This window comes from Drosophila innubila, chromosome X (genome assembly GCF_004354385.1).
Source record: "Drosophila innubila isolate TH190305 chromosome X, UK_Dinn_1.0, whole genome shotgun sequence".
NCBI classification, from domain to species: Eukaryota; Metazoa; Arthropoda; class Insecta; order Diptera; family Drosophilidae; genus Drosophila; species Drosophila innubila.
This window is the reverse complement of record NC_047626.1, coordinates 29,394,761-29,411,369: the sequence shown is the minus strand read 5'-3', so window position 1 is coordinate 29,411,369 and position 16,609 is coordinate 29,394,761. Positions and strand designations below refer to the sequence as shown.

The following is a 16,609-nucleotide window of genomic DNA, read 5'->3' as shown; positions in this document are numbered from 1 at the left end:
TGGCCGGGTTAAGGCAGCAGAAGACAGCAGACGTTCTCACAGCGAGCCACTCGAGTTCGAGACGCCAACTGGGACTGGAAAACGATGAACAGACACAGCTTCGTATGGGCGCTAGCCGCCTGCTTAATTGTACGTACTCAAAAGATGAATCCATGCAGTTCAAGCACCAAAGTCACTAGTCACTGTTAATAGTCACTAGTCATTAGTTACTAGTCATTAGTTACTAGTCATTAGTCACTAGTCCCTGTTAATAGTCACTAATCACCAGTCACTAGTCACTGTTAATAGTCACTAGTGACCAGTTACTAGTCACTAGTCACCAGTCACTAGTCATTAGTCTCTAGTTACTGTTAATAGTCACCAGTCACTAGTCACTGTTAATAGTCACTAATCACCAGTCACTAGTATCGCAACTTATCTCAATTAAAAACGAAACCTTCTTTAATTTGCATCTCTCTCTATTTCTCCCTCTCTTTCTCTCGCTCTCTCTCTCTCTCTCTGTTCTTTTTCCACTCTCTCAGGCATGCGCCAGCGCAAACGGCTACGGCGGACAGCAGAGTTACGGCTCTGGCGGTCAGGGCTACGGCTCGAGCGGACAGCAGAGCTACAGCAATAGCGGAGATGGTGCTGCTGCCGGTGCATCCGCTGGTGGTGCTGGTGAATTTGCCAACGACGGTGCTTTGAGCGCTGATGGCGCCGCTGCTGGCTCATTGGCCGGTAACGGTGAGGCCGCTGGTCTGGCCCAGACCGGACAGAGCACTTATGGCTCTGACCAGAACATTCCATACAAACCGGTGAACACCAAGGGCAACACCCTTACCTCCTCAATCACCTACCCACAGAACAAGGGCGAGATTCTGATCCATCGTCCAGCTCCCATCATTGTCAGACGTCCACCCACCAAGGTGCTGGTGAACCATCCTCCATTGGTTGTCAAGCCCGCTCCAGTTGTGCTCCACAAGCCTCCAGCAATCGTGCTGCGCAAGGTCTACGTCAAGCACCACCCACGTCGCGTTAAGGTTGAGCCTGTCTTTGTCAATGTGGTGAAGCCCCCAGCAGAGAAATATTTCGTCAACGAGAACAAGCAGGGTTACGGACAGGCATCTCATGGTCACGCCGGTCATTCCGGTCATTCCGGTCACGGTCATGGTCACGGACATGGTAACGGTCATCATGGCCGTCCCGGTCCAATTGTCGCTGGTCCCCAGCACTCTGGCCCAGCTCTGCCCGCCTATGCCTCTGGCGCCGATAGTGCCGCTGCCAGCGCTGGCTACCAGCTGCTCCAGGGCGGTAACCACGGTCTCTCTGCTCTGGCCAACATTGCCGGTGAGCGTGAGGGCAACTATGGTGGCCAAAGCCACCAATATGGCGGTCCAGCTCAGTCCGGACCTGGTGCCTACTCGGCTCCGTCGTACTAAGCGTATCAGCTTCTAGCTGACAGCTACCGGCCTTCTCTGGCTGGTCTTAGTTACTATGTTTTTTACACGGCTTGGACGCCCACAAGGCGGGTGCGCAGGTTTCTTTGCAAACAAATAAAAAAAAATTTGAAAAAAATCAATGTGTTTTGAATTTAAATAACATCAATAGGTACTTATTAGGGAGCATAAAGTAGATAAGGATTCATTTAATACTTTAGTAGTACATAAATTACTGCTTAATCTAAAATACAAGATTTATCATTATATGTTAAATTTTTAGGCATTAGAGGAAACATTTGTAATATAACTCTAATTATCCTTCGATTAAGATTCTACAACTTTAACTGGTACAATATTTGCTACGATATATTACCTTTGTTAGTACTACAATAGTAGTTGAAACACTGACAAACTATATGTAGAAAACTATCTAATAACTAATAATACCATTAAACTAAAATTAATGCTATCAAATATAATTTCTACTACTTAAAGGAATGAAGACCTTCTTAAAATCATCAATATTGGCATAAGATCGGGAAATTAAGTAGCTTGAGCTGATCTTTGTTAATGCAAAGAATCAGAAGCAAAAATATCAAGATATCAATACTAATTCAGTTTTTACTACTTTAAGAGGTATGTGCCAAATATGTGTAGAAATACATTGGAAAAAACACATCTCTATTAATGCATAGAATTAGAATGCAACTTTTTATTTTGTTAGTAGGGTATCAAACTGAAACAAACATCGCTTTCTGTTAACGTTTCGATTGTGTCTTTGGTATTTTGGGTTGTCGGTTATCGGATTCGCAAAATCTTTGTACTTATATCGGTTTCGCAAAGTTTACCTGTTTTTTGTATGTTTTGGTTTTAAAATATCGGTGTGATTTCGCTTCACAGAAAAAAAAACGCTCTAAGCACTGTTGGTTAGGCTTACTTAGGGTTCTAGAAACCTCAAAATTCATGTTCAGATGAGTAAGTATCTGAGTATAAAGTAATCAATAAAGTGTAGAGATACAGAGTTTAATACAAAAGTCACAGATGAAACTATAATAATACAATGTGTAAGCACTACTCACCATCATTATCTGAATTTTTTGGCGTTATCAAGATCTTAAAAATGACAATGTTGGTACAGTAAGTAAATTTAATCTTCGTAATTGCTTCTATCTAGCAGAAAATACTACAAAGCTGAACTTAATTAAGCGATAAGCATTCTCTTAGTTAAAAACAAAACCAAATATTCGTTGATTCATTTTTGTATGTGAGACAAATAAAATACGTACTATCAGAACTTTTTATCGCAGAAAGTATTAATATAATAACCCCAACTGAATGGAATTTCAACATGAAATAATATAAAAAAAAATTGAAACAAAAAAAGCGAAATATATTACATGATAACTGATTTCTGACGTACAAAGTATATTTATATTCTCAAGATAATGATAAATCTGCGGAATTATAATTTTTGAAACTTCAAAGACAAAGAACTACTCCTCAATTTAATATGCAGGTAATAAGTATTATTAAAAAGTTGACACAAGTAGTTGACTTGAATACTTCAGTAATTGTTGAAATAATGACTATAGGAATTGAGAACTGTGTGAAGTTATGCAACGTAATTTAATATTGAATATGCCAACTCTATTAATAATTTAATAATAACTCTAATACTGAATTTATTCAAAATGTTATCGTATATAATGTTTAAGTGATGAGATGTCTTAAGTTCAGTATCCTGTCATAACATGAACTTATGCTAAGTATAATCACAATCGACATGGGATCGTAAAACAAACACATATTTGAATGTGATTATATATATTTTTAAGTGATTAGTTTGTTGCATTCTACAATTAGTGGCAAACCGATGAAACATCTTTACAATTATTTTTCAAATTCCCCATGTGGCGTCCCTCTGCTGTGGGAGCTAAGGAGGTTTCAATCTTTCAAATGACCGCCCCGTTTTTAAAGCTAATGACTGCAATTGGTTGGAGTATGAGTATTTTAACACAACAATCGCATCGAATTCCGACGGCAACTCCGGCATCGACAGCAAATTTAAGATTTAGGTCGCCTCGTGCCGCCCATTTGTCGATTTGAGAATTCAGCATAAAAATGCGACACTTTTGTGAAACGTTTTCAGTTTGTAAGCAAAAGTAATCGAGTGGAAAAAAGAACCGCGAACTCAAAATCCAATAACAAAAACGACAAACGAAAAACGAAAAACTGTTACAAGTTCAGCACGTGCAAAAAACGCGTCGAATCACAAAAAGAATCGCGCGCGTTTAAGATGCGATTTTATCCGCTGGATGGACTAAAGGTGGCTGTTCTGTGGCTGCTGTTCCTCGATCACTGTTTTTCCACTGCACTGGTGAGTGGGGCAGAATGATTTGCGATACTTTAGTCATGATGCCACAAATTGCATTCCAATTTAGCCAGTTCGAAGGCGTGACCAGCAACAAGCTGACAATGCACTGCCCTCAATTGTACAGCTGCTTATGAGCATTGCGGGAAGATGTTAACAACCAGCAAGGCGGAGTTATCCTCAAAGTATCTATATAATTGACAAAACAGTTAATTCACATTTGTTTACTATTTTAATCAATTTGTAAACCCTAGGGATCTCATTACATTTTAAGCATGTTCTTAGAATAAGCACCTGTTAACAATTAAAGAGAACAAAATAGAATTTTTGCAAAACACTTAATGCTGACTAACTAGTTTTTTTGAATGAGTTAAATCAATTAATCGGAACACTGCGTCTCAGAGTTAGAAAAGATTAAGCTCTTTCTCGCTTCAACGTAGATAAATACTGCATTTTTTATATTTTTCTTAATTATCATCAAAGCTTTAAGTTCCAAGACCAGCGGCAAGGTTATTTAAATGAGTAAATTGTTTTGGTTAATACCTCATAGCTCTAATACCAAGTGAAAACTTTTAAGTTTTGTATTAAGAAGATAACTGCACAGCTATCAAAATACCACGTACGTACAAAATCTCTTCAATAACCAACATTTCCGTTACTTTTGTGTGTCTTGCGCGGTTTTTATTTGTAATTTTACTTGTTGTTGGCTGTTAGATGAATATTATATATATATAAACATCAAAATTGTTATTGGCTTACATAATAAATGCCAGCAGCTTTGTGCTCAAATTATTGTTAATCAAAAACCTTTAAAAATGTATAAATATGTTGTATATGTGTACATTATTATTATTATTCTTTTTGTTTTTTGCTTGTTAAAGTATTGGGCAATAGTAAAATTGAAAAAAAAAATTGCATAAATTACACATTTAAAATTGTTGAATTTCTTGTGTTAAATAGTGCAAAAATGGTTAGGATTTTATGTAGTGCTTATGACGTTTGCTTATACGTTGTATGTCTGATTCGGATGATCGTTCAGAAAGTATTATTAAAATATGTAATGTAAACATGATAAATATTTGTATGCATTATATATAATACAAATTTAAAACGGTGAATAATTTGTGAGCGATTTTAAAAAGTCGTTAAGGAATATGAAGTTAACTTAAGTTAAGTCCATTAGTGTGAATTTACATAGTTTTTGTGTATGCAACATGTTACATTTTGCAAAGTTTGATGTTAAATTTGTATAAAAATAATTTCGAGTCGGCGGTTTAGTGATGAGGAGATTTATAGGCGGCTTGTGGCTGCAATTGCTGCGGTTGCTGCTGGGCACTGGCAACTACATTGGAGTCCAAGCTATGATTGCTTACCATCTCGAATGGCATTCCAATCATATTAGCTGCACCCGGAGGTGGCGGCATGCCCCAGGCATAGGGATTCTATATAGACAGATGGAAAAGAGAAAAAGATATTTAGTTTTGCTGTCTTTATTCGAAAGGTTTAAGCACTTAGCTTATTAATTACTTGACGGAACAGATCTGACTTCTATCTATCAGGCCTTTCCCGGTTAAATTTTTATTTTTTTAGCATTCAATAAAGTGCAAATTTTCACGTTAAATAAGGGCAAATAAAAGTAAAACAGATTTTAAATATTCAACTCGGAAAAATCTTGCCGAAAGTGAAATCCGGAACAATCTAAATGTATCTCTGAAATTTGAATATTATTCATCTATGTTATCAATATCAGTAAGCAATTTTAACAATCAAATACTTTTCTCAGATAGATTAACAAAAAAAAAAACCGTTTAACGCATCGCCTCACTAAAAAAAATACAAATGTGTTTTGAACGATTTTAAGATTTTAGTTCCATATAAGAACTCAAAATTCTGTTACTTGATAGCTCTTGTATTTAGTTTTGATCTGATATATTGTTTTGAATTTGAGAGACTAGTTTACAAGGCAGCAAATTATGATATCGACTCTACTTATCGTCATCCATTCAGAATATCTTCTTTAGTTATTAAGAATGCCTCCAATTAATGTTAAACATACCAAAAGGAATGATATTATCTTACCTGCCCACCTTTGTGAGAAGCAAAGAAAATCGGTGGGCGCAATGGGATTTGCTGTGGAGATGGAAGTGGCGCCTGCGGCGGCGGATAGAAGTTGAATTGATTGCCGTTTGTATTCGGCGATGGAGTTGGGGTGGGCAGCATCATGACATGCGATAGCTGTTGTTGATTGTCTTTGTTAAGGTCGTACAGTTGTTGTGGTCGCTTGGTACGACCTTTGTTGAAAGCGCCACGCTTGCCGCGAGGGGCGCGTGCCTTGTCCCCGGTTGGTTCAGTGCCCGATGTGCATGAGGATGTGCTTATAGTTGCAGTCACAACATTTGGAGAGGGCGGTGGTGTGGTATTTACCACCAAAGCAGCAGTCTCATCATTACGTTGGTTTTGTTGTTGCTGCTGCTGCTGCTGTTGTTGTTGTTGTGGTTGGTCCGTGTTGTATTGGTTTTGGTTGTTACCATTAAACAAACGCATGTGTGTATCCACTCCAATGTTGTAGAAATAGCGCAGAGTGTCCAAATCAGCAGGCAACTCCTCACCACTGACATGCATCGATCGACGCACCTCCGACTGATCGTCAGAGCAGCTGTTGTTGTTGGGGTGACCACCGAGCGGGGGCATCATTAAGGGTCCTGGTAATGGAGGCTGCGGTCCAAACATAATTGGGGTAGCCCCAAACGGTGGCGCCACTTGTTGTGTAACGGGCGGTGGTGGCGCAAATCCCCCAAAGTGCATCAACATGCAACCGTTTGATGGTATTGGTGGCCCTGGATAAACCCCAGCTGAAATCTCCTCTGGCATGCTCAACGGTGAGCCAAGCCACGGCGGTGGCACTTGAACAGGTGTTGGTCGTGCTGACATCGGCATATAGTTAACAAATGGTCCGGCATGTGCTGTTCCTGGTTCTGATGCTCCTCCACCTGACATCATGGACAGCTGTGGCTCCTGTGGATGCTGAAGTCGTGACGAATTGGTTCGGGACTGAAAACGTTGCTCCCGCTGCTGCTGCTGATGGCGATGCTCCCCGCCCTCGACAGGATCGTGAATCTGCCCAAGCGGTTGCTGCTGCTCAGCTTGCTGATTGTGGATTTGTTGAAAACCGTAGCAGGAATCCATCTGCAGATACTGCATAACGTCACAATTATTGGCCTCAAAATAATTGCCCATATCAAAGACCTTGGATTTCTTCCACTTGTGAAACTTGGGCTTGTGCACAATCTTGGCCAGGTGAACACGCTGCATCTGGCGCTGATAGCGATGCGGCACCGCCCAAGGACGGAACTCGTCGGGTGGCACAGGGTGCAATGAGCCATATGGCACCTGGAATATATATTCGTAATAAACGCAACAAGACAGATAATTGCTGTTAACTTAAAAAGATAATGGATAAAAAGCAAATATCGCTGTGTGTTTGTGGGTATAGAAAGCCTACCAAATAATTCTTTGCAAATTTCTCGACATAGACAACGCATTGAGATTTTTCTGCACCAATCTCTTGAATGTGGCACGTATGCATTTGTGGATCAGTATCACTCAGTAGCTCTACGTAGCACTTGGCACCCACCTGAAAATAGGAGAAAATAGGGTTGGTACATACACAAAGAGAGAAGTCGATTAACCATTAAGTTTGCAAGTGGAATGAATTTTGGATTGGATGCACTCTAATGGAGATATGATATCAGACACTTGCTGACACTTGGGATTCGCCAAGTTCCTACCTTGAAATTGTAATCATTGGCATAGATATTATACCGCTTGGCCTCCTTGCGCATATCGTTCCAGCTATCAAATTCAATATTACGATACATATGAGGATCCAGCGACTTGGCCACCTTATACGGAAAAGGAGTGATGCCTGCGTAATAATCAAAAATACAAAACAGAATTAGTCCACAAAAAAGGAAAGGTTCTCTTCGTAATGCCGAAGATTTCATACCCTCCGTGTATTCAATTTTTGACTGATCGTTCACCTTACAGCTATAAAGTCCGATTAGAACCAAGTTTGGTCAAGATGAACGTGGGTGGTCCGACAAGTAATGAGCCTTACAATGTTAAACAGTTTTAAAAATTTTTATTTATTGTATTTTTCAACCTAGTCTTATTATAAGTCACCACACTTCTTCAAAAGACGCTCCAACAATTTTAACCCCTTCAAAAATTATTTGCCGTCCGGGTTCATAAAATGGTTAATTTCGAAGGTAATAGTCATCTCATTTGCTGAAAGTTTCTGTCCAACAAGCGCAACTTTAAGTTTAGGATGTAAAAAGAAGTCCCTTAGTAAGGAGAGTTCAAATTCAGTTCAAAGTATTGTTCATGAAATTTTGCCATTGCCGTGCAACCAAGTTTGAATTCATTAAACCAATTTTTGACAGTCGCCAACGAAGGAGAAGATTCACTGTATGCAGCATCCAAACGCTCTTTGATTTAGATGTGCGATTTCGATTTAAAAACAAAAATTGGATCACCGATCGATATTACTCTTTTTATATTTTTTTAAAATCCGCAAATATGTTTTCTTGCATACGCTGTCAAAAACAAATTAAGGGTCCGAATCGCCTGTAATTTTGACAGTGCCCGTCAAAAATAAACTACACAACAGCAAACGTCTCTTGCGACAGTGGCAACCTCACTACTTGTCGCACTGCGTAGGGAACCTACCTACCTACCTCCAGGAATCTTTTTTTTTTTAATAAAGATCAATTCAAGCAACTCGATAGACCGTAAAAAAAAAAAAATGATCGAACATAGAACATAGAGAGCTTGATGTATTTTTCTATCTCTACATTATGGGTTCTTCCAGGCCTCTTTTTTGGGTTACACATTTCGGAACAAAATTATAATACTCATTGTTAGGGTATAAAAACAAAATACAAATATCGGCGTACCTTCTTCCAGTAATTGGCGCACACAAGAGTTTAAACGATTGGGACACATATACATCATTTCTGTGCTTATGCCGGGCAGAAAACTGTCAATCATTGACATATCCAAGCGCCTGGTACTTCCCTCTGACATCGATGACAGAGTAACTGAACTCATTTCAGCAGATTGTAGTGCCATGTGATGTTTTGGCGGCTTGGGATTGTAATGAAACTGGCACAGCTTGTAGTTCTCCAATATACACTTGGTTCCCTCTGGCAAATCCAGCTGAAAGGTCCGACCATCACCACCGATCATGCGAGTTATGTAGCCTTTTCCATCGATCTCCATCTCGAAGTTGTTGCAATTGAATGTCTGCGGATGCAACATCCTCTCAACAGCATAAGTAACGTCAGGTAATTTAAAGAGCATTTTGTAGAGCAGCTTAAAGGAAATGGCTGCAATGATGAAATAAGTTCAATCAGTCGTCAGATGGACTTGAGGATCTCATTAAAAAAAAAGACAAACAAAAAACAACTTACACTGACAAATGGCCGCCATTTCAATGTAGTCCACAGTAAAGACGGAATCAAAATGATACTCATTAGCGTTAAATACCCAAAAATCGTCCTTGAACCGTTTGTTATAAGTGACTGCTGTGCCCAAATTAAACGGCTCAAACAATATAACATTCCGGCTGCAATTATCAAAATCAAAATCAAATCGTGCTTTTTTCTCTGATCAGAATTGCAGAAAACTCACTGATACATGTAGCAAAGGGCGCGCAACTCGAGCACAGTTCCATAGGTTTTGGGTTTCGCCATGTCCAACATATAAGAATCAAAATCGCCGCGCACATGCTGTCAAATGAACATGACAAATAGGTAAGTGATCATGGCATTTATACAGACAGATTTATTTGTTAAAATTAAGATCAGAAGGTGGTTTGCTTCAGAAGTTTCGGCAAGCAAATTATCTTCAAAACTCTTTTACCATATTTGTTTAATACATTATAAATATAAAGCGAACTATTTAAGAACAAAACTGTAAAGTGTAGATATCGACTCGAAAGATAACTCAAACTTGTTAAGGATATAAAATAGAGTAAAGGTAAGGTCAGACAGGCAAAATATTGAACACTAAATCAAACGTCAGATGTTTGTACAAAATAAAAGAAAATTATGCCTAAATTGTGGTCGCCGGTCATACGTTAGGCAAAATCATCGAAATAGTTGGCAATGCTGATTAAGTACAAAACTCGGATAGCATGCAAACAATTTGTGAAGTGTTCAAGTGTTCACAAACTTAATTTTGTAACAAAATTACAACTTAATTAAATGTCTACTTTTCCCAATGCTTTGCTTGCTGCACTGTCATCGATGAATGATGATTTCGGCAAAAAATAAAATATACTGAGAGTTTTGCCGCTGCAACCATATTTGCACTCTATGCTGTCGAGGAGGTTAAAAAAAAAATAAGCGGAAAGCAAAGATAATTAAATATATTCAACGCTTAGGTCATAGGCTGGCTAGGGACCCGCTTCGCTCGTGGTTAGATGCGGCTAGAGTCGAGTGTACTCATCCTGCTGGTCGGCACATCGAAGATTTCATGCCCTTGAAGAGCGCTGTATTAAACTTTCGACTATTTTTTCAATGATAGCTATAAGAAATTAATCGGACTTAAACCAAACTCGGTCAGGATGCAAAGACCTAACTAGATGCATCTTATGTCGGATTATTTGGGATATCTCAAAGAACAAAATAGTTATTCGTACTAAAACTTTATTTTCGACAGAGGGTTTCAATTTTAGCTATATGATATATAGTGGTCCGATTCAAAAATAAACATAACTTGATCTGCGATGGTATCAACGAAACCAAATGTCAAATGTAAACTCTCTAGCTGTTATAGTTTCTGAGATTAACGCAACGGACAGACTGACAGACACACGGTCTGGGCTGTTGGCACTGATCGAAAGTATATATAGGGTTGCCACAGAAAGCGAAGCCCCATTTTGTCAATTGTTTTCATTGAGTTTGTTTCAACGAATATGTGCGTAACAAGCAGATGCAGGCTTGGCAGACCCTATAAAGTAAATATATAATCTTGATCAGCATCAATAGCCGAGTCGATATAGCAATGTCTGTCTGCCCTGACGTACTGAAATCTGTATGAACACCTAGATCTCAGAGACTATAAGAGCTAGAGACACCAAACTTGGTCTGTAGGTTCCTCTATATTGCAAGCAGATCAAGTTTTTTTTTTCAAAATTCGGCTACGCCCTTTTATCGCCCAAAAATCGACATAAAAAAATTGCATATCCACATTATAAGAACAATTTAAAAGCTAGAGACACTAAAACTTGGTATGTAGGTTCCTCTATATTGCAGGCAGATCAAGTTTGTTTCGTTTTTGGATCGGACAACTATATCATATAGCTCCCATAGGACCGATCTGTCGAAAATTAAGCTTTAGTATGGACATTTTTTTTTTTTTTGTTTTTTGAGATATCTTAACCAAACTGATAGAATATGCATATAAATAAGTGTTCTAAATCCTGATCCAAGTTGGTTCAAATCGGTCTACTAAATCATATAGCTGCCATAGGACCGATCGAAAATCAAGTTATGAAAAACTTTTTGGTTTTATGAGATATCGTAAATAAAACTGATAGTATATGCAATTAATTCCGACAAGGGCAAATACAAAGCACAATTTTCAAAGTGTGTGCAAACTAGAGGTGGAGAAACATCGATGGAAACATCTATGCATCGATGTTTTCCATTTTTGATAAAAATCGAATTTTTAATTCAAAACATCGATGTTTATCCTGTTCATCTCTTAGAAAAAAAACCTCGCAAACCTCGCGAGACACGCAAAATCCTTCTTTTGTTTTTAATAATAACTTTTATATAAATGTATAGGACATTTGATTGGTTGTGTTGGATGCGAAAAAATTTGTACTTCTTCTTTTTTATGTGGAGTTTTTCATTCCACGATCCAGTGTAACAAGGCCTTCAGGTTAAAATAACTCTGTTTAGTTAGGGAAAAACTTACATATGTATTTGCTAAAACATGCTATTCATTTACCTTTTCTCGGTATTGTTAACGACAAAGATATTTGCTATATCTGAAGCATGCACTTTTAATTAAGGCATATAATTTTTGTTATGAATGGTAAATGAATAACCTCTAAGTTATTAGAATGTTTATATTTAATAATTATAATCATAAAAATCAGATTTCTTTACATAAATTTCGAATTCAATCAATTAGTGGTGTCCAAATGTACACTCTAATATATACTTTATAGGGCTAGAGATGCCTCCTTCTCCCTGTTACATTCATTCCAACGAACACAATATACCCATTTACTTTATGACGGGTATAAAAATGTATTATTAAAGGTATTTTGTAATTGAAAAATAAAATAATGAATTTTATTTATTATTTTGTCAAACCAATTAAGTAATTGATTAACTGTATGTACATTAGGGTGCATTAATTTTTTGGAAAAAACATCTCAGAATTGACGGTAGATTACGAATATGGGGTACCATTTTTTGGCCCATAGAAATCGATGCACTCAAATGTACATATATACATATTTATGTACTGGGTTACACACTGCTTAATTTTTTTAGAAGTGGGATACTATATATTGCATAGATAGATAAAAGAGTTTTTTGATCCACATTTTAGGTTATCAAGTTAAAGGAATATGTGTTATATTTATTTATTGAATATCATAAAGGATATTTCCTTTTTCTTAACACACAATACATTAAGTATTTAGACAAATTATTTAGTTATACGCACCTTCTCGAATATACGACGTTTCCGCGTCATAAAACGTACACACTCCAAACGCACCTCATAGTGCAGCATCTGAGTATCGTACATCTGCTCCGCTATAACTCGGAACAGGCATGATGCATCCCTGGCAGTATGCTTGCGGTACATGCAGCGACTCTCCAGGAATTGATCATAGGGATCTGGAGCCTGTCGGCTACCGGAGGTGATCGGGCGTCTCAGCATCATAGTAATGTCGCTTCAGGAATATTAAATATGCTAGATACAAGAAAGTAATAATAATAATATACATATATATATATATATATATATGGATTAGAATATTTACAAAAATACAAAAACTATAAAATGTAATTATGCTCTATTGCACTTAAAAAAAATGTACCATTTTCGGTAATTGTCTATTTAATGCCGAAAATTTCAAAACGAAAAAACAGAACAACATGAAACAGAGGACGATTTATTATAAATTTAGAGGAAAAAAAAAATGATTCGGGACTTAACTAGTTTTTTTTTTAATTTGAATTTTAAAGTTTCCATACAAAACTATCTTTTTTATTGTTGTTTTGTGCAACATTTCACTATTTTTGTAACTTCTTTTAGAATGGGAACTTCGCCAAATTTCCAATGTATTTATAATTTTTACTGATATTGTTCTTAGATTAGGATTTTTCACAATAAACCTGACAAACCCATTAGATGTAGTTAGTAAAAAAGATCATAAAGTGTACATGTCAAGAAAAATTTGTTATATATGGAAACTTTAAAATATAATTTAAAAAAAAAAAGCTAGTTGAGTGCCAGATCACTTTTGTATATCTTAACTCATAATAAATCACCCTCTATTTATATATTTTTTTTAACTTTCGGCATACAATAGACATTTACCTTTTGCACCCTCAAAATATAAATATTCGTATTAAGGTATTAAAAAGCCCAACACGCGCTCATCTCTAATTTTCATCAAATTTCTGTGTCTCTTTCTCTGCCTTAAAAGTTGATGAACGCCGCCATCTTTAAATTGTTGGTCGTTCACTTTGTGCAATTATTATCTCCATTATTTCTACTCATTCGCATAAGGGCAAATGCTACTAGTGCAACGAACGCTAGAATTGTACCGTTACTTTTCTCGAACGCGTGCCTCGCATTCGTATGTATGTATATATATGTGTACATACATGCGTGGCGCCGTTTTTTTTTTTAATGCAAAACAGAGTTTTTTTAACATACATACACACACTTGTAATTATGTTTGTATAGATCTCAATTTGTGTATGTATTTTTTTCTAATCCCTTTTGCACAATTCGTGAAAAAAGTACAATGCAAAAATTTCACAATACGAAATTCGATTTCGAAATAACATTATATATTTACGTACTTACCCAGAATGTTAGTTGGAAATACACAAAATTATCAATTTTTCACTTGCCACCTTAAATGATATGCAGCGGGGAACACACACGTAAGGAAATTAAGCTAATTATATGTACATGTGTGCACAGATATTTAAAAAACGAAGAAAATATTTAAAAACGAGACAAACGAGTGTTTATAGCTGTTATCCCTTGCCCGGCACTTTTTCAATATAAATAGTATATTCTGCGGTATACGTGTTAAACGCGAGCTTGCACAAACCTATTCTAAATTCATTTGAATAGACCACAATGAAGACATGGCTGACTGCTATATGAGGATCTATTGATCATCGATTAATGAAAACTTACATTATCGATATATGTAAAACAAGGATGCCAGAATCTTTAAGGAAATGTTGCATGTCGAAAGCTGAACTGTTGTTGCACTCTTTCAATAACACAAAATACAAACACAAATGTACATTCTATTGGTTATTTGGTTAGTAGTTGTACATGGTAGTACATGAACATGTATTTACATCAAGGATTTTTTAAATACGCCAACATGTTTGAGTTTTTGAGGATATTTTAAATTAGTTTTAAATTTTTACGAAATAATTCAAAACAAAAATATCGATACCACAGTCATCGATAGGCAAGCGTGCTTTATGTCATTTTAACATCGTCGGCGAAAGCGCCTTTTCGATTTTGCATGCTGTTTTTGTTGTTGTCCCTTGTTGTGCTCAGAATGGGGTGGAAAGTTTCGCCGCTGTTGTCGTCTACGCTTTTCATCGTTGTTGTTGCTGTTGCGTTGCTGCTTCTGCTTCTGGTTCAGTTTGAAATAGTAAGTCAATGAAGCGAGCAAACTTCAAGTTCGCGCTGTTACCGCGACTAAAGTTGTCTGGAAGAGATGTGAGTGCGCTTTTCGCTATTTAAATTGTTAAATGTTATTTTCGTTGATTTCTTTATCTTGTAAGTGTACATTTTTGTTTGGTGTTCAAGTGTCTATCTGTCAGACTCTCGTTGTGTTGCCATTTCTCCATGCACACATTCAACGGCAATACTTTTGTTTTTTTAGTCTAGAAAGAAACGCGTAACATAACCAACAAAACAACAACAAACAGTCAAATGCATTAAATCATGCAAGTTTTTGTTTTATTTGTATTATGTATGCATCGCCCATGAAATTACACGTGCTACCACAATAAACAACTATTTTTTAAGCATTGACTAAAATTAGTGCAAATCTCGTGGGTGGGTGATTTAAGCATTTCATTTGATTATGAAATTCAAAAATAGTTTTCTTTTCGCGTCATATGTGCAGTTATTTCCCTAATGCTTCTTTTCGTCTTATGTTGGTAAAAATCAATAAAAAAAAATAAAAGAAAAATAGATAGTTTAATTTATTGCAGTCACACGTGTTTTGTGTGTGTGTGTTGTGTGTGCGTGTGTAGACAAATCAATAAACAGTTAATCAAGTTTGTTGAACGTCGTTGAATGTTAAATGAGGTAGACAGAGGGAGACGGCGCATCCTCTCATTCTGCTTCTGAGCTTCGCTTTGTTTACATACATGTACATGGCGGCGGCAGCCTTATTTTATGTGTTGCGTGTGTGTGTGAGCTACCATGTGCTCACACATTTGTTGTGTTTTTATAGTGAATGAAATTAAAATTCGTCTGCTTCTCGATTTCTTTCCCTGATACTATTGCATATATGTACTTAAATGTTTGTAAGTACGAATGGGAACCATATATAGAAATATATTTATCGGTAAATAGGTCAAGTTCATGGTGACAAACATATTTATTTTCTGTAAGCTTCGGTGTTTGCATGTCAATTTACATACATAGGCACAGAGCATTATGTGTGTTATCATCAATATAATCATCATCGACAGTTGGTGGGGTCAAGTACTGTGTCAATGTCAAAAGTCTTGGCCAAAAACTGCACAAGCTTTCGACCAAAAACTCATTCCCAAAAAGACACACATGCATACATACATACTTACATGCGCACACAATCTGCAAGTGACATTGCACAGATAAGTGCGCTGTTACTCTCTGCCTTTCTCTCTCCCAATGTTATTGTTGCCCTCTATTATTACTTTATTTTTCTCTTTCCAACTTTGAAATTTGACTTTTCTGTCAATTGATTAAACAAAATCATATTTGCTTTTATCAACATTTGACGTTGTTGCTGCTGCTGCTGTTGTTGTTGTTGTGCAACTCACGTCCTGCATCGGTATCTTATCTAACTGTTATTACTATGATAAGTTAATGCTGGTGAGACAACCCTGTTAGCCTCTCTTACCTCTCATTTTGACATGTGTCATTCAGGCGCGACTTAGTATTTTTTGCGGTTCTGTGCTATTTTGTGCTCTTGCTCTCAAGATAAATTTCCTTTATTTTCTTTTTTCATTTTCTTTTGTTTTGTATCATGATTTGTATTTGCTATTGTATTTCGCTGCTGCTTCTCTTTGTCAATCGGCAGCAGATTTTGCATTTGGGTTTCAGTTGTTGTTGAACATTGAAACTTGTCGTTTCATCAGGAAAGGTAAAAACCTTGCTCAATTTCGAGTGTAAAAGTTTGTTAGAAAATCAACAGTCAGCGAGTCGACGTCGTTGCTGCATCAACCGGTTTAAAACTCTTAATGTTATTTTGGCTCTGCGTTGGTGAACAGTGCGTTGCCAGAATATTAGGCATAGTTTGTTGTGTCTACTT

At 37.0% G+C, this 16,609-nt stretch overlaps 3 protein-coding genes across 8 annotated transcripts in view; 2 read left to right on the top strand and 1 right to left on the bottom strand.

Moving 5' to 3' along the window:
* The first annotated feature begins 21 nt into the window (after positions 1 to 21).
* LOC117794196 (chorion protein S38) lies at positions 22 to 1,554 on the top strand. Its single transcript, XM_034634730.1, has 2 exons — positions 22 to 129; positions 522 to 1,554. Exons 1-2 carry the CDS (start codon positions 85 to 87, stop codon positions 1,416 to 1,418), a joined length of 942 nt encoding a protein of 313 aa, XP_034490621.1. The 5' UTR covers positions 22 to 84; the 3' UTR covers positions 1,419 to 1,554.
* A 2,448-nt stretch (positions 1,555 to 4,002) lies between these two features.
* LOC117794190 (protein ovarian tumor locus) overlaps positions 4,003 to 16,609 on the bottom strand; it is a 31,451-nt gene continuing 18,844 nt past the window's right edge. Inside the window, exons 1-10 of one of the 5 annotated variants that reach the window (XM_034634705.1) lie at positions 13,915 to 14,242; positions 12,538 to 12,789; positions 9,481 to 9,578; positions 9,261 to 9,415; positions 8,745 to 9,176; positions 7,578 to 7,714; positions 7,292 to 7,423; positions 7,036 to 7,179; positions 5,869 to 6,975; positions 4,003 to 5,231 (exon numbers count right to left, since the gene is read on the bottom strand). In XM_034634705.1, coding sequence (XP_034490596.1) covers positions 5,064 to 5,231; positions 5,869 to 6,975; positions 7,036 to 7,179; positions 7,292 to 7,423; positions 7,578 to 7,714; positions 8,745 to 9,176; positions 9,261 to 9,415; positions 9,481 to 9,578; positions 12,538 to 12,759 — 2,595 coding nt within the window. In that variant the 5' untranslated portion in view covers positions 12,760 to 12,789; positions 13,915 to 14,242 and the 3' untranslated portion in view covers positions 4,003 to 5,063. Of the gene's footprint in view, positions 5,232 to 5,868; positions 7,180 to 7,291; positions 7,424 to 7,577; positions 7,715 to 8,744; positions 9,177 to 9,260; positions 9,416 to 9,480; positions 9,579 to 12,537; positions 12,790 to 13,914; positions 14,248 to 16,609 lie in introns of those variants that run through there. The other 4 variants (XM_034634703.1, XM_034634708.1, XM_034634704.1 and 1 more) reach the window with 4 other exon arrangements.
* Positions 14,594 to 16,609, top strand: part of LOC117794192 (solute carrier family 41 member 2) — a 42,364-nt gene continuing 40,348 nt past the window's right edge. Inside the window, exon 1 of one of the 2 annotated variants that reach the window (XM_034634711.1) lies at positions 14,594 to 14,799. The gene's annotated coding sequence lies outside the window, so the exon portion shown is untranslated. Of the gene's footprint in view, positions 14,800 to 16,353; positions 16,442 to 16,609 lie in introns of those variants that run through there. The other variant, XM_034634712.1, reaches the window with a different exon arrangement.

Excerpts from the sequence above, each read along its gene's own strand:
- LOC117794196 (XM_034634730.1), top strand. The coding sequence starts at position 85 with ATGAACAGACACAGCTTCGTATGGGCGCTAGCCGCCTGCTTAATT. Across the intron at positions 130-521 it reads CGCTAGCCGCCTGCTTAATT|GCATGCGCCAGCGCAAACGG; the intron begins GTACGTACTCAA and ends CCACTCTCTCAG.